Genomic DNA, 26,361 nt, shown 5'->3' on the forward strand with positions numbered 1-26,361 from the left:
CCCTTGGTTGATAAACTATAATAGGTATAGTTTATGATACATTACATAATACATACATTTAAAAAGGGTATATTTATACCAAGGATATTTTCATTAAGCAAGGTACGGCCATACGGTACCAAGTTTTCATAACACGTAATTCCGTTAATGACTTTGTGAGACATTTACTTCAAATTACCATTAAGTCCTGTATTGTAACCAGAGTCTCCTTGAGGGAGAGCGTGATACTTGTGTATAGATCTATATTGGGTTTGACAAACCCACACCTAAACTGCATGCAACAGTTAGACCGATAGGTCTGGGGTGACAAATGTCATAACATTTCCGACGCCTGAAGAACGTCGTTTTAGGCAACCTTGGTCATAGTATGGTTATAATAAACTCACGTAAAGTATTAACAAACATTGGAATTTACGGGAACTTCATTAAAATTTAACGAGTTTATGTCGATTTAAACTTGCATTGTTTTACTATAAATATGACAAATTACTTGTATATTTCGGTCTTTGGGTTTTAAGACTACATTTACACATTAAGGAAAATATTGGATTTTTCTAACACAAATACTACTTTTACAAACGAAAGGCTTTTAATAATACCAAACAAAAGCTTATGAACTCACCAACCTTTGTGTTGACACTTTTTCAAACAACTTGTATTCTCAGGAAATCATTAAACAGGTAATCAAGTGCTTTTGAGGATGGGACGCTAAGGCGTCTACTATTTCATATTTTATCAACATATTGTAATTGATTCGTAAACATGTAATTCATACAATGATGTAACTTTTTCAATTATATATATGTTGGTTGTGTTTGCTTGAATTACTATTACAATTGTTGTTATGATACTATACATGAAGTCCTCCACCCCCGGACGTTTCCGCCATCCTTGGTTTGGGGGTGTGACAGATTGGTATCAGAGCACAGTTTATAGTGAATTAAGTATATCAAACCACATAAGATATACAAACTATAAACACAATTGGGACTAATAGTCTCTGATTTGTGCATTTTTCAAATAAATACACTCTTAGAAAATAAATGATTTTCTTGATTTAAGTATACATACATACATTACATGCTCGCATGGTATCATAACTAGCGAAAACATAAAGCAAAAGAAGAAGAGTTGAACATTTTGAGTATGCTTAGTATATGTGGATTAAATCTGGGAAGGATATAGCCTGATCAACTATATCTGTCCGGGAATTGACTTGCATATACCGGGGGATGGTCAGGATGGACAACAAATCTAACAAACCTAATAACAGACTACAAAGGATACTTTAAGAACTCAAAACTAAACATTTACAAATACTATAGGAGTATTTTGTGTTACTATAATAAATTATCTGATAATTAAATAGGTCTTTATTTATAAATTAATAGCTGCTAAGTGGATGCGCTAAGGTCATATGTAACTAAGATGCTATAGACTTAGAATTTATGTATCTTTGTTTCACTTCCTGTCCTTGTTTGGTTGTGGTCTTGGAGTTAGGGTCATCTATTCGAAGGACTATTATATCTTAATCACATATGACTGGTATGCACTTTGCAACTAATTAAGTAACCGATAAAGATCATTTTAAAATATAATATATTAATTATGTCCCGACTAAATTAGTATGCACTTTGCAACTTATGACAGAACCATGCCGCCAAGGAGAAGACCAAGACCTTCCAGCAACACAGCAACACCTCCTCCGCCGCCGCCTCCACAGTTTGATCCTGCGATGTTCCAGGCTGCAGTAACAGCAGCCGTAGCGGCCGCAATGTCACAGATAGGGACAAACGGAGCTGGTGGTTCGGGATCGGGGGCTACAAACTCTAACCACGGAGACAGTACGTGGCGTGCAAGAGAGTGTTCATACAAAGACTTCACAAATGGCAAACCCGACAACTTCAATGGAAGCGGGGGAGTCATCACTTTGATGCAATGGTTTGAAAAGACCGAAGTAGTCTTTCAGGTGTGCTCTTGCCCCGAAGCGAGCAAAGTTAAGTTCGCAGCCTTCACCTTCATCGGCCGGGCCCTTACTTGGTGGAACTGCCGGATTAAGTCACTTACTCTCGAAGTGGCTAGCTCCATAACCTGGGCGGAACTAAAAACGTTGATGATGAAGGAGTACTGCCCGAGAGGTGAGATTCAAAAGCTGGAACAAGAACTTTGGAACCTCAGGATGACGGGCTCTGACCTTGAAACCTACACCACCCGATTCAATGAATTGGCTCTCCTCTGCCCAACAATGGTTACTCCGGAGGAGAAAAAGGTGGAGCGATACCTTTGGGGACTGTCTCTCCACGTGCAAAGTAGTGTCCTGGCTTCAAGGCCAACTACTTTTGACAGTGCCAGGGAGCTGGCACAACAACTTGTTGACCACCGAGCCGGTCATAATACTACAACCACCACCACTGATAAATCAAAAGGGGGAAACAACAAAAGGAAGTTCTGGAACGAAAAGAAGAGCCAACCAGCACAGGACCCCGCTAAGAAGCAACAAATTGTTGATGTCCATGCTGCCACAAATGCTGCCACTACTGCTACCACTCCAGCACCACCGAAGCCATATGCGGGAACCCTACCTAAGTGCAACAAGTGCAACTTTCACCACAATGGTGCTTGTAGGGAGATGCACTGTAACAACTGCGACAGGAAGGGGCACACTGCTCGTTTCTGTAAAGCGTCGGCTCGACCAATCAACCAAGTCGCCAGTACGGGGGCAACCCGAACCTGCTACAACTGTGGAGACGCAGGTCACTTCAAAAGAGACTGCCCCAAAGCACAAGCCCCTAATGCTGGTGGAGTAGGAAGAGTCCTGGCAATAGGACATGGGGAAGCAGTCGAGGATCCCACAGTGGTTACCGGTACGTTTCTCCTCAATAACTCTTATGCATGCGTACTATTCGATAGTGGAGCGGAGAGGAGTTTCGTGAGCCACCAATATAAACATTTACTTGAACAAAATCCCCAATCACTAAAGGATACTTATGTAGTAGAAATGGCAAATGGGAAAGTAGAACGCACTAGCGATATATACTCAGAATGTACTCTCACTCTAGGCAACCATACATTTAAAATTGACCTGATGCCGGTCACCATAAAAAGCTTCGACGTAATCATCGGGATGGATTGGTTAGTTCCTCACCGTGCCGACATTCTATGTTACGAAAGGGCCGTTCGCCTCAATCTACCAAATGACGAAACCCTTCTCATCTATGGTGACAAACCTAGTGCGAATTTACAAATCATCTCATGCATCAAAGCCCAAAAGTATCTCCGGAAGGAGTACCACGCCTTCTTAGCCCATGTAGTAGACAAGAAACAAGACGTGAAAGACATCAAAGACATCCCCGAAGTGTGTAACTTCCCGGATGTGTTCCCAGAAGATCTTCCTGGTGTACCACTCGCACGACAAGTCGATTTCAGAATTGACTTAATACCCGGAGCTACCCCCGTAGCCAGAGCTCCATACCGCCTCGCACCATCAGAAATGCAAGAATTATCCAGTCAGTTGAACGAGCTTTTGAGCAAAGGGTTCATCAGACCAAGCTTCTCACCTTGGGGAGCACCAGTCCTTTTTGTAAAGAAGAAGGATGGATCCTTTCGCATGTGCATCGACTATCGGGAACTAAACAAACTCACCATCAAGAACCGATATCCTCTACCCCGAATCGACGACCTTTTCGACCAACTCCAAGGAGCAAATTTCTTCTCAAAGATCGACCTAAGGTCAGGCTACCATCAGCTACGAGTTCAAGAAGAAGATATTCCCAAAACTGCATTCAGAACTCGCTATGGGCACTACGAGTTTGTGGTGATGTCCTTCGGTTTAACAAACGCACCTGCGGTATTCATGGACCTAATGAATAGAGTGTGTCGACCCTACCTAGAAAAGTTTGTAATCGTATTCATCGACGATATCTTGATCTACTCGCGAAGCGAAGAAGAGCATCGCCTACATCTACGCCAAGTGCTAGAGACACTGAGAGCGGAGAAGCTTTATGCTAAGTTCTCTAAGTGTGAATTCTGGATTAGAGAAGTGGATTTCCTTGGACATGTGGTAAGTGAGAAAGGCATACATGTGGATCCCTCCAAGATCAAGGCAATCGAGAATTGGTCAGCACCCAAGACGCCAACCGAAATTCGACAATTCCTTGGGCTTGCTGGCTACTACCGAAGATTTATACAAAACTTCTCCAAGATTGCGAAACCACTCACTACCTTGACGCAGAAAGGTGTGATATTCAAGTGGGAAAATAAACAAGAAACTGCTTTCCAAACGTTAAAACAAGCCCTATGCAGCGCACCGATCTTGTCTCTCCCAGAGGGAACCGAGGACTTCGTAGTGTACTGTGATGCTTCGAATCAAGGCCTCGGATGTGTGCTCATGCAGAGAGGGAAGGTTATCGCGTATGCATCAAGACAGCTTAAGACGCACGAGGTTAATTATACTACGCACGACCTGGAATTAGGAGCAGTGGTATTCACTTTGAAGATCTGGAGACACTACCTCTACGGCACGAAATGCACTATCTTCACTGATCACAAACGTCTTCAGCATATCCTCAATCAGAAAGAGCTCAACATGCGACAGAGGAGATGGGTAGAGTTGCTAAATGACTACGAGTGCGAAATTCGTTATCATCCGGGCAAGGCCAATGTAGTGGCCGATGCTCTAAGCAGGAAGGAGTACTCGGGCCGCCGAGTAAAATCCTTAACAATGACAATCCATTCCCACCTGACCATACAAATCAAGGAAGCTCAACTGGAAGCTTTGAAACCAGAAAAGGTGGCAGGAGAGACATTAAGGGGAATGGATAAAAACTTAGAAGTCAAGGATGATGGAGCACGTTATATCATGAACCGGATTTGGACACCGAAGTTCGGTGGACTCCGAGATGTCGTCATGAATGAAGCACACAAGACTCGATACTCCATCCATCCCGGGTCGGATAAGATGTATCTGGACCTCAAGAAATTATACTGGTGGCCGAACATGAAAGCTGAGATTGCTACCTATGTGAGCAAGTGCCTGACTTGCGCTAAGGTCAAAATCGAATACCAGAAACCATCCGGGCTATTACAACAGCCGGATATACCTGAGTGGAAGTGGGAACGAATAACCATGGACTTCATAACCAAGCTGCCTAAGACATCGGGCGGGCTTGACACAATATGGGTAATTGTAGACAGATTGACCAAATCAGCACACTTCCTACCGATAAAAGAAACCGACAAGATGGAGAAGCTGACTAGAACGTACATCAGAGAGATTGTACGACTCCATGGTGTGCCGATATCCATTATCTCCGATAGAGATAGTAGATTTACCTCACGGTTTTGGCAGTCTCTACAAAAATCATTGGGAACTAGGCTTGACATGAGTACGGCCTACCACCCACAAACCGACGGACAGAGCGAACGAACCATTCAAACGTTGGAAGACATGTTAAGAGCTTGTGTGATAGACTTTGGTAAAGCATGGGATACCCATCTACCGCTTATCGAATTCTCCTATAATAACAGCTATCATACTAGCATCAAAGTCGCTCCATTCGAAGCTCTTTACGGTCGCAAATGCAGATCACCCCTGTGTTGGGCTGAGGTGGGGGATACACAGCTAGCTAGAGGGCAAGTCTCTAATAGCACCCTCACTGGCCCTGAAATCATAAGGGAAACCACAGAAAAGATCGTTCAAATTCGAGAGAGACTGAAAGCGTCTCGCGATCGGCAAAAGAGTTACGCAGACAAACGACGCAAACCCTTGAAATTCCAGGTGGGTGATCGAGTACTACTAAAAGTTTCCCCTTGGAAAGGAATGATACGATTCGGAAAACGCGGGAAACTAAATCCAAGGTACATCGGGCCATTCGAAATCCTTGCTAGGATTGGGCCAGTAGCATACAAACTTCGATTACCTCAGGAACTCGACAAAGTACATCCCACATTTCACGTGTCGAACCTAAAGAAGTGTTTGTCTGATGAGACACTCGTAATACCACTCGACGAAATCAAAGTTAACGAAAATCTCCACTTCGTGGAGGAACCAGTCGAAATCATGGATCGGGAAATCAAACGAACGAAACAAAGTCGTATTCCCATCGTGAAGGTCCGTTGGAACGCTAAACGAGGACCCGAATTCACCTGGGAACGCGAGGACCAGATGAAACAAAAGTATCCACATCTCTTCCCAAACTCTTGAAATCCCAGTCAAAATGAAAATTTCGGGACGAAATTCCTTCTAACGGGGGGATGATGTGACAACCGTCAAATTTCGGTCAATTCAAAGTCAACAAGTCAAACCGGTCAACTCCAATAACCCTTGTATGTTAGGGTTTACGTTATGTAATCACTATATAATTCGCTATTTTAATGAGAAATCATCATTTGGAAAGTCCATGTGTTTGATTTTCCTTAGCCTTAACAGTGCTAAACAACGAACCAAAGCGATAAAACACTATTGCACAATCATCGGGATTGTGTACGACACTAAAACACGGTTTAATGGGGTTTACGAACCTTGCGTTGTGAAGCCGGACACTCAAATTAATCACAAACGATACCTCCCTAAATCGTTTTCACTCTATCTCTTTCTAATTGAAATCTCTCCCAAATCTCTCCCAAATCTCTCTCAAAAAGTTACTTTAACTTTTTGTAATCATTCGGGTCATCACGACCTTTAACCGGGTCAAAAACCACTTGAAACGGGGTAAAAACGGGTAAAATAGCCTTAAGGACCCAAAACCGAAGCTTCAGGACCGAAGCCTCGCATCCGAAGCCTCGCATCCGAAGCCTCGCAGACAGCCCCTTTTTACCGGTTTTTCGACTACGACTTCGTTTTAACTCCGTTTTTCATTATTTTAACGTGGGATTTTCACCCAAAACTTTATTTTATAAACTAAGGCCCCAAAATATATAAATCTCCAGGGTTTTTATAAAATATATTAAAAGAATTAGTGATTGAACTAATTATTGAGGGAATATTTGCTTTTCCTTAATTTATGGCAAAAGCAAACCACCACCACCTCACTCTATGATTAGCCACTCTTTCCCACTACCCCTTGTCTCCTTAGTGGACCTTTACAACCAATCTCCAGCTCTTCCCACGTTCTAAGAGCTGGAGGATTGATCCTCTCTCCTCATTCTCCATAAAACTCTTTCATTCTACACTTAGCAACCAAGAACACTCTCCAAAAATTCTCTCATCTTTTTTCTCAACTTCAAGAACTTCAAGGCTTTCTCCAGGGATTTCTTTCTTCAATTAGTAAGTATCTTCATCATTCACATAATTATTAAACTCCCTTTCTACTCAAATCATTGATATCTTACACAAGTTCCATCTTATTCGGTGTTAGATTCTCGAATCATCAAGACATCTTCTTAGTGTTCTTGGGTTGAACACTTCCTCTCTCTCACTTTCATCTACTGAAACCACATAAGGTGAGTTCATACCCATACATTTACATGTTTTTCTTAATTTTTAAGGGGGGAATACAAGTAAAATCATCAAGAACACAATTAAACTTTTTCTAACAGATTACATCAGAAAAGATGGACGTTAATCACGAACTGTTTTGGTCAAGTTAAATATTTTAGTTTTCAAAACTGTTTCAGGTGCAAGTATTTCAAACTCTTAGCTTTAAAATGGCTACTTGCACATCTCCATATGATTTTTCTACAATTTATGGTGATTTTTACAAAACTGCCTGTCATTTCAGAGGCAAACCCGGACCAGTCTGTGATTATGAACATTTTCACCTCTGTTAGAGATCACTAAAAATCATGATAAAATTTACGAACAAACTAGACTCATATTCCAAACTCTCAAAATTTGCAGATTTGGATTTAGAGCTTTGATGATTTTTCTATAAATTTTCTAAGAACGGTAACAGAAACTGTTTTTAACGAAAAGTTGCTGTTAATTTCATTTCACCTTGTAACATGTTGAGCAAGGTGTATATCTTTATGTGATTATATGTTACTGCAATATATGACATTTTATCTTAATATTTAGACACACATCAGTTTACAAATGGATTTGGTCATATAAAATATAAAGAATAACAAGTGATTATAATCAAAGTACAATCGATACATTCAAATATTAAATAAACTATTTTGAATATAGTTTGCATACATTACCACGTACTACCCTTGGTTGATAAACTATAATAGGTATAGTTTATGATACATTACATAATACATACATTTAAAAAGGGTACATTTATACCAAGGATATTTTCATTAAGCAAGGTACGGCCATACGGTACCAAGTTTTCATAACACGTAATTCCGTTAATGACTTTGTGAGACATTTACTTCAAATTACCATTAAGTCCTGTATTGTAACCAGAGTCTCCTTGAGGGAGAGCGTGATACTTGTGTATAGATCTATATTAGGTTTGACAAACCCACACCTAAACTGCATGCAACAGTTATACCGATAGGTCTGGGGTGACAAATGTCATAACATTTCCGACGCCTGAAGAACGTCGTTTTAGGCAACCTTGGTCATAGTATGGTTATAATAAACTCACGTAAAGTATTAACAAACATTGGAATTTACGGGAACTTCTTTAAAATTTAACGAGTTTATGTCGAATTAAACTTGCATTGTTTTACTATAAATATGACAAATTACTTGTATATTTCGGTCTTTGGGTTTTAAGACTACATTTACACATTAAGGAAAATATTGGATTTTTCTAACACAAATACTACTTTTACAAACGAAAGGCTTTTAATAATACCAAACAAAAGCTTATGAACTCACCAACCTTTGTGTTGACACTTTTTCAAACAACTTGTATTCTCAGGAAATCATTAAACAGGTAATCAAGTGCTTTTGAGGATGGGACGCTAAGGCGTCTACTATTTCATATTTTATCAACATATTGTAATTGATTCGTAAACATGTAATTCATACAATGATGTAACTTTTTCAATTATATATATGTTGGTTGTGTTTGCTTGAATTACTATTACAATTGTTGTTATGATACTATACATGAAGTCCTCCACCCCCGGACTTTTCCGCCATCCTTGGTTTGGGGGTGTGACAGCTTGTTGGCCTACCGCCTCAACCCTACCGCTCCCTTCGAGCCTCCGTGCCTACGACTTACAGTCGGCCTGCACCGGGTATCTTGGCCTACCGCATAAAGCAGGACCGCCTCAACCCTATCCAAATGCCATAGACAATCATGAGAAAGATCTAACCCGGTTCCCAGAACCTGAATGACAGGATATCCTAATCCCAAACCTTCCCAAAACTGACGAATACCCATTCAGATCCACTCTTAGTCCCCAACTGGAGTATTAACCGATCCAAGAAGATGAAACCTCGGAGACACTCCGAACTGATGAGATCACCAAGATCCTTTAAACTCCTTCCGACCACTAATAGCAACTTTCGATCAACCAAAATACACCGGAGTCCTCAGCCTACTCTAACCGCATGCTCAAAATTTTGGAATAGACCTATTGATTTCTATAGCATAGCAGCCTACTCAATACCCGATCATAGATCTACAAACATATAAAGAGTCTTCAGCATGACTGGACCGCCCTACCAGGCCTTCAGTCTATCTTGACCACTCTCAGAACCTTCATCATGTCTGGACCGCCTCTCTGGGCCTTCAGTGTGTCTGGACCGTTCTCCGAGCCTTCGGTCTGACTGGTACGCCCCACTGGCCTTCAGTCTATCTGGATCGCTCTAAACTGTTGAGCATCTCCCTGGACCACCCCTCTTGATGCTCTCTCCCATGCATCCTGTTCTCACTCACTTGGGGCTTCGAACTCCTGATCTACTCTGTGGACTATATCCCCAGCCTAACCCTAGGCCTCATGTTGATCGCCCATCCTCTCGTAAATCCGTGGTCTGTTCCCTGCCCTGCGTGTCTACCGCATATGCTAATAACCCGCATACCTGTGCTGAATGTACTGCCGAATCCTGGCAGCTATCAAAACCCTCAACCTATCAATACAAAACCTTCAGAGTCGAGCACACCCTCGGCCGAATACTCAAACTGGACACAATTCATGACTGGAACTCCAACTTGGTTCCTGAACCTATGCTATCAAGCACCCAGAAGACGTTTTCTTATGCTGGGGAGTTTTGCCGAACCCCCAAACAACACAACCCTCAAACCAAGCAACCACTAGGGCCTCCATTCTCCCATCGGGTTGTGAAACTTATCCCCTGCTTCAAAACCTCTCCTGCTCTGCATCCCGGGGTAACTCTCCCCCACTTAGATTCGACTAAGCCTTCATAATACATGAAGATTTGAGGATTCCCAATCCTCCTCGCTTCTCAACGATCGATCCGATGATAACCAAATCTTTCCAAATAGCACTCCTTTACTAGCCAACCTCAGATGAGCATACGCTTCTAATAACTAGATGAACACTTCCTTAATCCCCGGGAACCCAACAGTCCCGGAAGCTCGAATGATCCCTCACCCAAATCTTGAAGTCCCAAAAATAAATGCTCCAACTAGTGTCTCAACAACGAGCTACTTCCTTTGGCGCTTTCCTTCGCCAATCAATAATGCTTACCAAAACCACTGAATCCTGACAATGATGAATAACCATCTTGTGGGACCCTGTCCACAGACCTCCCAAATAATACCCTTCTTCCCAAAGCGTTCCCACAATCCTCCCGCTCTGGACTCTAGAACTCATCATTCAGGGCCTCGCACCCTGGCTCACTCACCAGCTCAATCATCCACAGCTGAACTGCAGTAGCTGAAACCACCTTTGCCCTAAACCAGGCTACAACTACTCCCAAGACATAGTCTACAATCCCGAAAGTGCAATAGATCGCACAATCAATCCTTACCGTCCGATACAAGAGATCCAAGGTGAAACGGACCTCCAAAATACTTATGCCACATCTACCCACCTGTCCTTACCAGCGCTAAACCATTGTCGCCAACCCCCGGCGACCCACTATCCCCGAGTTAGGATACAACCTGATCCTGGGGTCACAAGTCTGCTTAATCCTTCGAGCTCGTAAACAGAAAGGGCACAATCCTTGCCCTAGAAAACGACATTCCAATCCTATCAACAAACCATCTTAATTCCAGTTACATAATTCCAGCTGAACACAATCATTACTCCTTTCCGGAGTCCCGCGACTCACATTCCGGCCTCGAACAAAACCCCCGGAGCGTCAATCTAGAATCACATGTGCTAGATTCTCCCGCTTAACCTGTAGACTGTAACAAGTACAAAACACATCACTGATCCCAGGTAACTGCAGCTCTCTGCTCCTCCGAATACGTCCCAATAACGAGTCCCCACCAATCCTTCGCCGTGGACCTTTGCAGGTTCAAAGCGTGCCTGACCTTCTGTTCAGTAGAACATGACCATGTGAAGCAACATCCCTTCACGTCATAGGGTACCTCATGGCTATGACCGGGTCCTGAACCCTATCAAAAGTCGGGCTTTGCATCATTGAAGTCCCGATACTAGGAAGCCTAACTGGCTCCTCCCCCTGCTGTTGTTACAACTGTTATAGCTGCCACGGCAATCGTCTCGGCACTAGCTGTATAGTGCTCGTCGCAATACTCGACCATAACGGTCTTGATAGACCCAAACATCTCCGACAACTGTCCCCGAACAATCTCAATCACCTCCTCCCGGATGATCTCACCGATACGATCCTTTAACAATGCTGGCCTATCCTGGCTGCCAACTACCGATCCTAACCTGGATCCGGTCTCAAGAAGTCTCGTAAACCACCATTCTGGTAAGACACCAGAAAGATCTCTGATAACCCATGATATAACAGGGGTCCAACTCCCTACCCAACCCTAGGGGTTGTGACTTCCTTGCTACGCGTATGGGTCCTGTGCTTTCAGTAGTACGGGCCCATACTACCTTCCACACCTACCCATATTTGTCTCAAGTATCACCACAACACCCTACAATATACATATACATAGCGAGCGATAAATCCTCACTCTAGACGAATGCTGGATATCTCCTCACTGGCCTCCCGGCCTCTCACTACCCACCCATCCATGAAACTTTCATCAACCCCTGCAGCACTAGTGTATGCTAGCCATACATAACACTGGACCCTATAGACTTTCGAATATTCATTTCTACCCTAAGCCCTAATCAATAAGAACAGAACATCAGGCCAGATCAAACATTCTCAGGCTATAAGATCTTAATGATATATAACTGTGATGCATACACAAGTAACTACAGTAATGATGTCAATCTCATATAAGGAAAACCCTAGGCTAACAGGCATCATGAAATCAGGCAATTCTATCATGCAATTCCTGAAGATCCCTAGCCTAGTACTAGCATGCTGTTCCAATCATATCGCATAACCAAATAACTTGTATGGTATTTTGGGGTCTACTTACTGGATCCGACTGATCGTACCCTCTGCATCCTCCTTTACTTATTTTGAAAATCATTTGAAAATCATTTTAGAAATCATTTTGAAAACTCCCCTTGATTTGAGACTGGATTCACACGAATGTTCCTCCAATTCACTCAAACCAAGGCTCTGATACCAACTTGTAACACCCATAAAATTCAAGCCAATTTAAAACATTTTAACCCATTCAGAAACCATTAAGTTATTACAACTTGTTTTCAAAATAGTCTAAACATCAAAGTATCCCCAGAACCAAATCACAAAATCATGAAATATGAGGAGCAATACGATCACGCCTTTGCCTTGCCACGATCTCCTGATGTACCTGAAACAATAAACTGAAACTGTAAGCCCGAAAGCTTAGTGCGTTTCCCCCAAAATACCAACCACATACAACCATAGTCATATCATATCATATCATAACACATAGCAGCCATGCATATCGGGTCTACAGTGTGACTGGTCCGCCCTCACTGGGCCTTCAGTCCACCTGCTCCACCCTCTGAGTCTACAGTATGACTGGTCCGCCCGCACCGGGCCTTCAGTCTGTCTGGCCCACTCTCTGAGCCTCGGCACGTCTGGACCGCCCTCTTGGGGCCTTCAGCCTATCCGATCCGCCCTGGGTATGTTGGCCTACAGCACAAAGCAGGACTCGCCTCAACCCAACCCTAATCAAACAACCATGTGCACATAAACAGGAAATCACATAACTATCCACAACTAAACAACCGATCCAGCATATCATATAGCATAGCAATATCCTAACCGGAATACCGACCTTACCGGTCACTACCATAGCATCATCTTATATACCAGGATACCGACCTAAACCAGGTCACTAGCATAGCATCATCCTATATACCAGGATACCGACCTAAACCATGTCACTAACATAATACCATCTTAATTACTAGGATGCAGATCTAACAAATCAAAACATATCAAACAATTACCCGGATTCAAATCCGATAAAGGACCGGCCTTGGTGCCTTAGACCCTATTGATATAGTGAGGATAACTCACCTTGCAACTGCCGAACCGAACCACGAAAGCACTGGCCCGAAGCACTGCTCCAAACTCCAACACCTGATGCCATCAATGGACCATGACATAAATATCCAAAATACCATAACACCCCTGACGGTAAAACAGGTCAAAGACCAAGTCCTTGCCAAAGTCAACCTTCCTGATTGACTCTACTCGCCGAGTCAACCCGTCGACTCGTCGAGTACTTATACTCAGAAAACTCCCATAACACGACTCAACTCGCCGAGTCACCCCAAGACTCGTCGAGTTCAACGATCTCTGAATTCCATCATGTCCAACTCACTGAGTCGCCAACTGACTCATTGATCCGAAGCTTAACCAAAAGAGGTTGGGGTTCTGCGACCTGACTCGCCGAGTCCAAGAACAGACTCGCCGAGTCCAAGGCAATCTTCAACAGACTCGCCGAGGTGTTCTTCCAACTCGTCGAGTCCATGCCCATCTTCATATGACTCGCCGAGTCCACCCATGTGACTCGCCGAGTCCCTTTAGTCCTTCATCCATACAGAGGCTTTTCGACCCATGCAGGGGCTCCAAACTGTAGATCCACTCTTCTAGGGCATAACCCCTACGTAAAGTTGCAAACTTTACGTGAAACCAAGGAGTTAAAGGTCCAAATCACTCTAGGGCTTGGGTTTAAGACAAAGGGGCTTCACCAACAACTTATTGACTGATGCTTTATGACATTCTGGACCAACACAAGTCTAGATCTGAAGTAGCAACTTCAGATCTAACTCCAAACCCGAAATAGATCTCAAACTTACCAAAATGGCTCCAAATCTCTTTCATGAATATATCTAGATGCAAAAGAGTGAAGGTAACAGCTTATTACCTCCAAGATGTGCCCAAACTGAAGTAGATTCGGGATCTACACCACTCCCTTGATGCAAGCCCTTTTTGATCTTCAAGTTTCTTCCACAAAGGACAACTTCCAAAGCTTCAATCTCCCTCCAAAGGCCTCACACACATGAGTTTAGGGTTTTCTGGTTCTCAAGGGCAATAAGGAGGCTGAGAGAAGGACATAAAGTCCTTTAAATAGGGTGCAACCCTCGAGATTAGGTTTTTCTCATTCCAGCACCAACTTGTCGAGTCCAGCTTCCGACTCGGCGAGTTGGCCACTTAACTCGCGACCAAATCCCGCTCCGACTCGATGAGTAAGAATACCTACTAGTCGAGTAGCTTCCTTAATTTACACTTTAAGCCCTTCAATCATACTTCTGGATTTGGGATGTTACAGTAGTTTAGAAATATATTGTATTTAACGTTCCAAAAAAAATCTAACATAAAACGAGTGAGATATGCCTTTTTAAAGAATTTCACAAACTACAAAAGTTTAAATTTCTTTTTGCTGAAAAGCTGAAATATTTCAGCTTTTGATATCTCATCTTTGAAGGATTGTAACTCATTGAATACAACACCAAAAACAACAAAATTATAGTCTAAAATTATCTACAAACTCTAAATTACATGTTGGAAAAAAACGCATGTCAATCCGACTTAAAACTAGGGATGTCAACGGGGCCAAACAGGAGCGGGAATAGCTGCCCCCGCCCCCGCTCCCGAAATCACTTGTTGCCCCCGCCCCCGGTCCCCCCCCCCCCCGGTTCCCCCGTTTAAACAGTCCCCGGTCCCGCTCCCGGTTACCTCCATCGCCCCCGGTCCCGCCCCCGTTCCCCCGGTCTATGGGCTTAAAAATGGATTTTTTTGGTAAAAATTTGCTTTGTTTTAGACTAAAAAGACTATTTTTAATAACTTAAAAAGCTTAAAACCTAATCTTTTAGAAACAAAAAAAAAAGTTAAAAATCCAACATTATGAATCCAACAGTACAAAACACCAATTCCAACAATCTTACAAAGATAAATCCAATATTACAAATGCAAAATACGACAAATCCAAAATTACAAATATAAAATACCAACATGTCCTACATCTTCAATATCCATTAATTTCCTTCAACCCTTCATTCATTGACATTTGAATATCCTCCCTAAATAAATAACAAAAATAATAATAAAATAAATTGTTATCTTAGTTTATTCAATACAAAACGACAAATTTAATAATTTTACCTCAATTCCCTCGTCGTCTTCATCGGAATGTAAATCATCACCATCAATAACACAACCTAACCAAGAAAAAAAATAAAGGTAATAAGAAAAATATATTAAAATGAAAAAAACAAATAATGGTTCAAGCAAATTCATACATACCTTTTTTACCCGCCCATAGCCAATTTTGAGTGCATATGATAGCTTCAATTGTTGACGGAAGAAGTCTACTCCTATGTGGACCAACGATTCTACCACTTGTAGAAAAAGAAGACTCTGAAGCAACAGTGGAGATAGGAATGGCTAATATGTCTTTTGCAATCAAACACAATGTAGGATACTTAACCCCATTTAACTTCCACCAACCTAACACATCAAACTCATGAATCTGGGGTAAAGTGCCTTCCTCTAAGTACCTTTCTAATTCATTTTTTACAAAAACTTCACTAGTAGAAGAATTCCATGAAAAGAAAGCATCTAATGAGTCCATGTCACTTCCAGGAGCTGCATCTCGACTAGAAGTGGGCTTACTAGTAATATCATCATTACTTGCTTGACTGATAACGCTTGACTCATATCACATATATATATATATATATATATATATATATATATATATATATATATATATATATATATATATATATATATATATATATATATCTTCACAAATTTGACGCACTTTCTGAATTTCATCTTTTGCATTATCTACTCCATAGATAATGGGAACAAAAAAAATACTCTAGGAGCTTCATCTTAAACCTTGGATCCAATATCGTCGCCATAGCCAGCACCCCGTGACTTTCTTTCGAATACTCATCAAACTTTGTAATCATATTTTCGGACATTTCGCTTATTTCAATGAAACTAGATGTATCCCATTTCTTTAGAGCAATCTTTATTTCACATATTTTGGGGAAAAAAATGTCGGTTGTTGGATATTTTGTCCCCGAAAATAATTCTGTGACATTATAGAAGATTTTTAGTCTATCACAAAGCTCACTTGCCAAAGCCCACTCTTTCTCATCAGGCGCACTCTTATATTGGGGCTCACGTTGTTGTAACCGATAAAACACCTTCTTGTATTTCAAAGCTGTGGAAAGCATTAAATACGTAGAATTCCATCGTGTTTTACAGTCAACAACTAGGTTTTTTTCACAAGAAACATTCTCAAACTTTGCATTTTTTTTTGAAATGTATCAAGTCTTTTTGGTGTAGCTGTCCAAAAACTACAACTGTTACGCACTTTCTCAATCCTATTTCCAAAAACATCCAACCCACTTCTCACAATTAAATTCAAAATATGTGCAGCACATCGCATATGAAACAAGCTTCTACCCAAAATCAAGCTATCAAAAGGAAGTTTGTCTACCATCAAATCTATCATGCAATTATTTGTTGAACAATTATCAACAGTTAAAGTTGATAATTTTCTATCTATGTTCCAGTCCAACAAACTATCCATCAACACATTAGTTAGTTTCTCAGCAGTATGGGGATATGGCACATATATAAACCTACCAGTTAACAAAATAAATTCAATTTAATTAAAGAATGCATACTGATAGATTAAACAAATTAATATAAATTAAGTATTACCTCAAAAGACGACTTTGTAATTGCCAAGAATCATCAATGAAATGGGCCGTCATTGTCATGTATCCTCTTTTTTGGTAGTTGGCAGTCCACATGTCGGTAGTTATTGCAATCCTACCTTGAATACTCTCCAAAAAATGCATCATCCTTGCCTTCTCCTCACCTTACAACTTCATGACATCAGATCTAGCTGTGTTTCTACAAATAGGCCAAAAAAGTGGTTGGAGCCCTTGACAAAAATCTCTAAAGCCTTCATGTTCAACAATTCTAAGTGGGTAATCATGTTTTGTGATCATTTTAGCAAGATCGGTTCGCGAATCGTCATAATTAAACCGATGTGTTGCTAAAATTGATCCCCCACTTTCATCCGTCTTAGATCTTTTTCCGGTTAACTGACTCTGAAAATCATCAATTTTCTTTTGCCCAATTCGTATTTTGCATGACTTATGGTGAGAATGCATCCCTTTGGTTCCATTTTTGGTTGTATAAGTAATTTCCTTTCTACAATACTTACAAACCGCCATTTTGGTTCCATTAACTTCTTCATAGGTGAAATGACGCCACATTGGAGATATAAATTTCATTTGTTTCTCGCTACAGTTAACTGCAGAATTGGCGGTATCATTAACCGTGGTTGAATCATTGGGTTGATTCGGCTCTGCTGAAGACATAACTACAAAAATCTGAAAATGGTTCACACAAATATACTAATCAACATTATTTTTTCATAGAAATAGCAAAATCTGTACACAACTACACTCTGTAAATAACTACAGTAAGATCCCATAATCTGTAAACAACCACTATAAAACCTGTACACAACTAAAATCTTTACACAACTACAATCTTTACACAACTACAATATGTAAACATGAGTATATCATGAAATATAGTGAACAACTACAATATGTAAACATGACTATATTACAGTGAGCAGTGAACAAATTCAGATTTGCAACCAATCAAAATAAACATGAGTATATCATGAAATATAGTGAACAACAAACTAGCAGTCAACAACAGTCAACAAAAAACCACAAAAAGTCAAAATACACATGACTATATTACTTATTTCCGATTTCTGGTGGAGAAGTCGACTGGGATGCGAGAAACAGAAATCTTGAAGTCACAGACTCACAGTCGCGTCTTAGGTGGAGTAGTCGCAGACTAGCAGTCGAACTGTGAAGACTCGACATTGAGATATAGAAATTGAGAGGCGAGAAACTGCAAACTGCAAACCTTAAATTCAGATTTTAAATAACTTACCTCCGATTTCTGGTGGAGAAGTCAACTGGGAGGCGAGAAATCGAAATCGTGAAGTCACAGTCGCCGGTCGCGTTTTTGTTGGAGAAATCGCCGATTGAGTAATTGACTGACTCGTCGACGTCGTCAATATCCACTCTCCAGTCGTCGTCGATTGAGTCGATGGTCGATTTCTACTGCCTGCTAGTCGATCGTCGATTGAGTCTTGACAGTCGTCGTTCAATGTTTGGAGTTGGACTTTGGGTCTTTGGGAAGAGGAAGGGAAGACCGAATAAAGCGTATGGCATCGGTGATTTGTGAATTGTGAAGCCCTAATATTAAAATCAGTTTCCCCCATAACCCATTTCTATTTTATATTAAATAAATATATTTTTTATATAAATATAACGGGGCCCCCGCGGGAGTACGGGACGGAAATACTCACTCCCGACCCCGGTCCCGAAAATAACCGGGGGTTAATCTCGCCCCCGCTCCCGCTCCCGAATTTTTTTAAAAATTACTCCCGTACGGTATCGGGGTCCCGCGGGGGTTTTTGACATCCCTACTTAAAACGAATGAGATATTATTGTTTAAAAATTTTCACAGAATACAAAAGTTTAAATTTTTTGCTGAAAAGCTGAAATATTTCAGCTTTGCTATCTCATCTTTGAAGGATTGTAACTCATTGAATATAACACTAAAAACTACATAATTATAGTCTAAAATCATCTACAAACTCTGAATTACATGTTGGAAAAACTGCATGTCAATCCGACTTAAAACAAATTAGATTCGTTTGTTTAAAGAATTTCACAGAATAGAAAAGTTTAAATTTCTTACTGAAAAGCTAAAATATTTCAACTTTGATATCTCATATTTGAAAGATTGTAACTCATCGAATATAACACCACAAACAAGAAAATTATAGTTTAAAATCATCTACAAACTCTAAATTACATGTTGGAAAAACTGCATGCCAATCCGACTTAAAACAAATTAGATTCGTTTGTTTAAAGAATTTCACAGAATAGAAAAGTTTAAATTTCTTACTGAAAAGCTAAAATATTTCAACTTTGATATCTCATATTTGAAAGATTGTAACTCATCGAATATAACACCACAAACAAGAAAATTATAGTTTAAAATCATCTACAAACTCTAAATTACATGTTGGAAAAACTGCATGTCAATCCGACTTCAAACGAATTAGATTTGTCTGTTTAAAGAATTTCATAGAATACAAAAGTTTAAATTTCTTACTGAAAAGCTAAAATATTTCAGCTTTGATATCTCATATTTGAAAGATTGTAACTCATCGAATATAACAACAAAACCCAAGAAAATAATAGTTTAAAATAATCTACAAACTCTAAATTACATGTTGGAAAAAACCGCATGTCAATCCGAATTAAAACCAATGAGATATGCTTGTTTAAAGAATTTCACATAATACAAACTTTTTTAAAATATGTAAGTCAAAAACCGGATTTTACCCGGAACTGGACAGGTAAAAAAAAGGGACCGGTTTTGCTCAAATGCTAGTACCGAGAACCAGCCCGGTGGTCCAAAAAAACGGTCCGATCCGATTCACCGGTCCACAAGTCCAAATGATCACCCTAAGAAACATAAAAAACTCCGGGCTTATAATATAACATATACCGACACTAATACAAAGCTCTTGGAAGTTGGAAGTTGGAACTATGCATTCCAAGACACCTTCTTTTGTATTACAAGTTTACAACTATATTCTACAACGTCAACAACAGCTTAAAAGCCAAGGGCCATTTAAAATCACCATTTACTTCCTATGAACATTAATACCAAAACAAAGCGTCAAAAGGACATGGTTTTCTTGACGATTCTTATGATTTATGCCCTGATAAGATTCACCCCGAACGAAATATTAGCTAACAGAAGCCCCACCAATGCAACACTGTTGTATTTCCTGCAAACAGATCATGCAAACCAAAGTATCTTCAAATTAAAGTCAAAAGTCTTCAGCAAATACACAAGAGTTTATTATAACTATAAGTAGAATCCACATACCCAATTGGCATACGTCTCTTAGGATTACCGGAGGAATAACCGGTGAAATAGAAAAATCGGCTGACTGAGTAAACTAATCCCAGAGCCGAGCATATAAGTGGGTGTTGAATCCCTCCCAAAACCATAAAAACAAAGAAGATCGGTACAGACTCAAGCGAGTTCTGATGCCCTCTCTGCAAACAAACCCAAAATTACTCCATCAGAAATGATTTTTGAATCTTCTAAATAAGCAAGTGATTCATTCTTACAAACCTGAATACAGTTGAAGATTTTGTAATCCTTGGTATCAGCTTCGGTGGCGTAGAGTGTTGGGAACCACACTTTATACCTTCATCAGCAAAACTTGTTAAGTTTCAAATTAGGTAAAGATAGAATAGAATCAAATTGAGTGTGTGTGTGTGTGTGTTTGTGTGAAAATATTACTTCTTTCGAGCCTTGCCGACTTGAATCTGCATATACAGGTTGACGAAACCGTAGGCAATGATGGTGAAAACGATGTAGCCGTACTCTTTCGGCAAAACCTCAACGTTTCCGGCCATAATTTTTCTCCGACGAAGATTGATCGAGAACTGAGGGAGGAGGAATCTGGTGGCGAGATGTTCTTACTTCTTACCACCTTCGTCTTCACGTTCGGGGTATTTGTAGCTTGCATTTGGATGAATTGCTGAAAAGTCCCCGAGGTATTGAAGAACTTCGAACTTATTGCCTTTTGACTTAGAAAGTATTACTGTTTAACCCTTGCATTCTTTTTCGGTTACAATCTTAAATACTTAGAGAAAAAAAAAACATGATATGATATATCATTATACGGCTGCTACACATTTTTCTAAAAATGAAAATACTTATATATTTGTAAAAACAATTATACCAAGGTTATCAAGATTGAAATATTATCTATAATCCCTTTACGTTTTGAAAAATCGGGATTGTGAAATTGGACCCGAATTTGAAAGCTTCAAATTTGATCACAAGGTATTGTTTGTACGATAGCCATGAAAGTTGATATTGTTCAAGCATGAGGAAATAAATTTAATATCTTAGACAACGACCCTAATTTTTGTAGATGCAAATCACCGTAGTTACAAAGAAAACATCTTAATCGTGAAATTGAAACAAGATTATTGTGGCCATGTACAACTAATTGCACAAGACCAGAAAGAGAGTAACATGCATGTCGTTGTGCTCTAAATAAATAATGTTGTGATGTTTTTTCAAGTTTTTGATGATTTGAATGTGCAACTTTTTAGTCTTTGCATTGGATATAGGAAAAATGGTGAATTTCATAAGATTCGGAATTTTAAAGGTTTCACTGTATAATAAATGCTAATTAAAGAGATGAGGTCACATATAACTACTATTTAATTGGAAGCGTAAGATCCTACTACAAATCCTACTTTAGAATGGGTCTTACTGTCAACGAGATCATTTTTCATTTATAATATCTTAAAATTGTAGATTTTAAAACGATGATCTATGTGCCATGAAATTTAGTATAATTATTCCAAAATTAATTGTTTTCTAAATATGGTTAAGAAAGTATTTACTAACATATCTTTTTTTTAAATGATGATCATAGGTTAACATAATGAGATAATTGTTCAAGTTTGACCAGGGTCGGTCCTAGGGGAGTGCAAGGTGTGCAACCGCATAGGGCCCCGAAGAAAATAGGGCCCGAAATTTAGCCAAATCATTATTTAATGTTTGTATATATAATGTTGCGTTCATTTCTATTTAAGTGTTTCATGTAGTTCATTTGGTAAGGCGCTTGTCATTTTACAATTAGATATCACCACCCAGGTTCGAGTCCTTTAGTGTGCTCGTTTTTTTTTTTTTTTAAAGTCCTTTGCATGCGCTACAAAATGAAAAAAAAAACTATTTACTCATTTCCTTGTTTTGAATCCACCATCACAAATGTTCGAGGTCCAATAGCTTTCTGTGAATTTTTATTACATGTTCCTTTGATTCAACATCTAGATTGTTTACATTTCTCCAACCACCCATATCTATATGTGTGTGAACGCTTTCAGTGGGTTTTGTTGGAAATTAATTATATTTTTTTAGTAGATATTACTAAAAAATATCGTTTGATCTGTTTGAATGATTACCATATAATTTCTTAAACACAAACTGAGATTTGATTTAATATCATATAATAAAGTGAAGAATCAAAAGAAATGGAACAAACAATTATAATATTCGCGAAATTTGATCAAACATCACAAAAGAATTGGAACAAACAATTATAACATTCGCGAAATTTGATAAAACATCACATGAATATGATTTATTTATTTATTTATTTATTTAAAAAACGACGTCGCTTTATATTGCTATATGTTGTTAATACGAAATTTAGGGACCCATTTTTTTTTTGCACAGGGCCTTCAAAATCAACGGACCGGCTCTGAGTTTGACATACATTCAAGGTTGTTATGTTGTTCATTTTTTAGATAATATATTTTTATTTAATAAATTCTTATGTTTTAAGATAATTGCAATCAGGCCCGACCCTGATATTTCGGAGGCCTTGTGCAAAAACTAAAATGAGGCCCCACAAAAATTCTCTTGTAAATATTATTAACTACATTTGCTACCACTAATTCAAAACATAAAGTTGCTAAAAAACATCTCATAAATTCACTACCACAAAATAATGTCTTCATCACTCATTGGTAATCAAATAAAACTGTAAAACTGTTATAAACAACTTTTCAAAAAAAAAAAAAACAACGCATTACTATTTTGTAAACATTGACCTTCTAGCATTTTTAGAAGAAAATTCATCTATGAGACTTTCATAATCAATATTCTCAAGAAACACATTCTCAATCGAAATCAATGCCAAAGCGTTTAATCTCTCATGAGACATGGTCGAGCGCAAATAAGATTTTAAAAGCTTTAGTTTTGAAAAACTTCTTTCCGCTGATGCAACTGTAATAGGAACAGTCAACGATATTCTGTATGCTAGACAAGAAACTGGATAAGTGTTAATCATTTTTAGGAAATTTAGTATTCCGTTAGCTGTATTGTGTTCAACCGGTAAATGTTTTTGTAACAACTCCAGTTTGTTGAATAAATCATCAGCATTAATGTCTGAGATATGACCATTTTGCAGCCTCTTTTCCATATTTTTGCAACATTACTTTAACTCGCTCGTATTCATTGACTTCAACTTTTCTGTTGAGAATAAGAAACCAAAAATGTCTTCGTATTGTTTGTATTGTTCAAACCTTCGCTCCAATGAACCAATAGTTTGATCAACTATGTACACAAAATATTGAATCCTAAATGACTCTGGAGGTGAAAGTTCATGTACCGGCTCTGATAACCCAATGTCATTCTCATCAAAATATCTTTTTTTAACAACTTTTCTTTTATTATTTTTCTCAACAAACACTGGATAAATTTCCAAATCAGAAGCTATAGCTCTCGCACAATCCAAAGCCTTCCCAAACTCATTCTCTCGATAGTCTTTAAAAAACTCAATAAGTGCTCCCACACTACTCATTGCCTCATCAATACGCATAGTCTCAGACTGAAGTTGTTTGCTCACGTTATTTACTTTAGCCAATATATGATACCATATAACCATACATGTTATAAAGTCAAATATGTCAAGTTCATACTCTGCTAGACAAGTAGCTTCACTTATGATCTTTATGTCTGTCTCTTCTTCAACAAGTTTATGCAGAGCTTTTACTATTTCAGGATCCTACTTTCCCACCTTGTGATTGACAATGATTTTAAAGTGAGACTTTGTTTCGGTAATTTAAACGCATCGGAGGCTAAATGTTAAAACGCATCTAAAATTGGAACCAAAAGTTACCGGGCTAATTTTATTTATTGATAAAACATAAAAATAGATTTTACAAAAATACCAATACTATAACTATAAATTATCCTAAAAATCGGAGGCCCCCTAAAATCGGAGGCCTGGTGCGACCGCACCGCCGGCACTACCCCAGGGCCGCCACTGATTGCAATGTTATATTTGATGTATAACCTAATGAAAATGTATGGTGTGAAGAAAATTTATGGATGAAACTAAAAAAAACAGCAACTTTAAATAACTATTGTTAATTTAAAGCCTTGTAAAGCATTTATTGTGTTTTTTATATAACAAAAATGTTAATTTATTATAGTTAACCTTGTAATAAAGAGGGGTGGTAGTCGAAAGTGCTCTTTTGTGACATTTTGACATAAAAAAAAGGGTGGCGTTCTTCATGAAAAAAAAAAAAAGGTTAGATCATTGTCATTTTTTTCTTGATAAACAGGATAATATGTTACAAAGCTTAACATTACTTTTCTGAAACGAGAAATATAATTATAGGGGTCTAAAGTGAAATAAATAAAAATTGAGGGCTATATTATATCACATCGTTGAACTCTTCCTTTGGCTTTCTCCCCAAGTTCCCATAGTACCCACTAGGCCACTAACCTCATTATAAATTTGATTAGAATGTCATGCAATTTCCCAATCAATAAACCGCTACTCTCATAATATTATTTATTCTTACAAGTTACACAATCTGGGTAATTCTAAATAAAATGTTACTATATGTAAATTTTCTTTTAGCGTCGACCATTTTAAGGCTGAGTTTTTTGGAATTTGAAAACTTAAAACTCATTCATTTAAAGTGTTCCAATGTCAGGTAATCACCATCATATCATATTGATGGTTATTGTCTATAAAATCGAAAGGCCCAATTCACCCAGATGCGGAAAGATTTGAGAAAAAAGAAAAGATGAATTTGGCTTGGAAGCGAGTTTGCATGAAAAAAAGAGTTATTTTGCAGTAATTCAAATAACAAAATGATAAAGTCGGGTTATTTTAGATATTTAATCTTTTGTTTTTGTGTAATTAAGTGTAGACATATATTTTTATTAGTTTATTATTCTATATATAATTATAATTGAGACGTTTGATATAATTACTCATTAAAATAATTAATTATTTTTTAAGCATCTCTAACCCAACGTAAAATCCTATTTATATATTACATTATTTTTTGTACCATTTTACTTTAATCCATTGTTGACTTGTTCTTTTGGCTTTCTCACCAAGTTCCAGTCGTACTCATACATACCCACTACTCTCATTGTAAATTGGATTGAAATTCATGGAAATCATAATAAATAATACCACTACCCTTATAAATATATATTTCCCGACATACATACGATACAATTGTCGAATGTTTATACCATAATTATAAGCTTCTAATTTGGTCATATATCATCTTCAATGTCTTTTATTGGGTCCGATAAGAAGTTGAATCTGACTTAATCAGACATTAACTCAATTAGATCTGACTCAAACAATAATCATCAAACAGCCCCTACATCTTCACCTATCAACAATACGTCAATATTTTAAGCTCACTTCACAAAGTGGAAAGATTCCAAAAAGTTCATGAAATCTTTTAAAAAGAAAGATCATACAAACGTAAACATAATGATATATATATATATATATATATATATATATATATATATATATATATATATATATATATATATATATATACATTTCACCTTCATTCACATAAAAATAGTTTCATAATGTTGTTTTTCATATCCTTGGTTGTTCATCGCATTCATCATGAACATTCATCAAGTTCGTCTTCCAAGTAACTAAAAGACTCTTTCAATACATAAATCATGTCATTGTATTTATTGTATATATGTGTCCCACTATTTTGCTAAACCTTGTTATTATATTATTGTATATATATGTATAACAATCCCATATTGTAATTACACGAATTTTTCACTCTAAATACTCTAGGGATTTATCAGAGTTCTCTAAACAAATGCGGAATTTTAAACTTTGAAAACATTTTACATCCCACGCTACAATTGAGTTTACAATAAAATCATAATTATAATTTAAAGCAACAACAGAATATCAAAAGTAAAACTACTTCTAGTCCAAGTCATTGTGCTCTTATCTCTTTTCGTACAACGACTACTACCTGAACCTGAAA

The 26,361-nt window shown here is 38.5% G+C and overlaps 2 protein-coding genes and 1 long non-coding RNA gene across 3 annotated transcripts; all 3 read right to left on the reverse strand.

Moving 5' to 3' along the window:
* Positions 1-15,251: 15,251 nt before the first annotated feature.
* Positions 15,252-15,979, reverse strand: LOC145156729 (uncharacterized). Its single transcript, XR_013736885.1, has 3 exons — positions 15,653-15,979; positions 15,512-15,567; positions 15,252-15,429 (listed from the first exon to the last, which is right to left on the reverse strand). It is a non-coding gene; the product is annotated as an uncharacterized LOC145156729 (long non-coding RNA).
* Positions 15,980-19,952: 3,973 nt separating this feature from the next.
* Positions 19,953-20,971, reverse strand: LOC145156730 (uncharacterized). The gene is made up of 4 exons (XM_079075999.1): positions 20,798-20,971; positions 20,627-20,702; positions 20,375-20,547; positions 19,953-20,273 (listed from the first exon to the last, which is right to left on the reverse strand). The coding sequence occupies exons 1-4, from the start codon at positions 20,911-20,913 to the stop codon at positions 20,198-20,200; spliced, it is 441 nt and encodes a 146-aa protein (XP_078932125.1). The 5' UTR covers positions 20,914-20,971; the 3' UTR covers positions 19,953-20,197.
* Positions 20,972-23,513: 2,542 nt separating this feature from the next.
* On the reverse strand, positions 23,514-23,966 carry LOC145158156 (uncharacterized). Its single transcript, XM_079077087.1, has one exon. It carries the CDS (start codon positions 23,964-23,966, stop codon positions 23,514-23,516), a length of 453 nt encoding a protein of 150 aa, XP_078933213.1.
* Positions 23,967-26,361: the final 2,395 nt, after the last annotated feature.

The sequence above is a fragment of the Lactuca virosa genome, chromosome 2 (genome assembly GCF_052849685.1).
Source record: "Lactuca virosa cultivar CGN04683 chromosome 2, Lactuca_virosa_CGN04683_v6, whole genome shotgun sequence".
Lineage (NCBI taxonomy): Eukaryota > Viridiplantae > Streptophyta > Magnoliopsida > Asterales > Asteraceae > Lactuca > Lactuca virosa.

What these genes read in the sequence shown, in the direction of transcription:
- LOC145156730 (XM_079075999.1), bottom strand. Translation starts at nt 20,913, where the DNA reads ATGGCCGGAAACGTTGAGGTTTTGCCGAAAGAGTACGGCTACATCGTT. An exon ending in AAATCTTCAACTGTATTCAG is followed by an intron (nt 20,548 to 20,626) that starts GTTTGTAAGAAT and finishes GTTTGTTTGCAG; the next exon opens with AGAGGGCATCAGAACTCGCT. An exon ending in AAGAGACGTATGCCAATTGG is followed by an intron (nt 20,274 to 20,374) that starts GTATGTGGATTC and finishes ATCTGTTTGCAG; the next exon opens with GAAATACAACAGTGTTGCAT.
- LOC145158156 (XM_079077087.1), bottom strand. Translation starts at nt 23,966, where the DNA reads ATGGTTATATGGTATCATATATTGGCTAAAGTAAATAACGTGAGCAAA.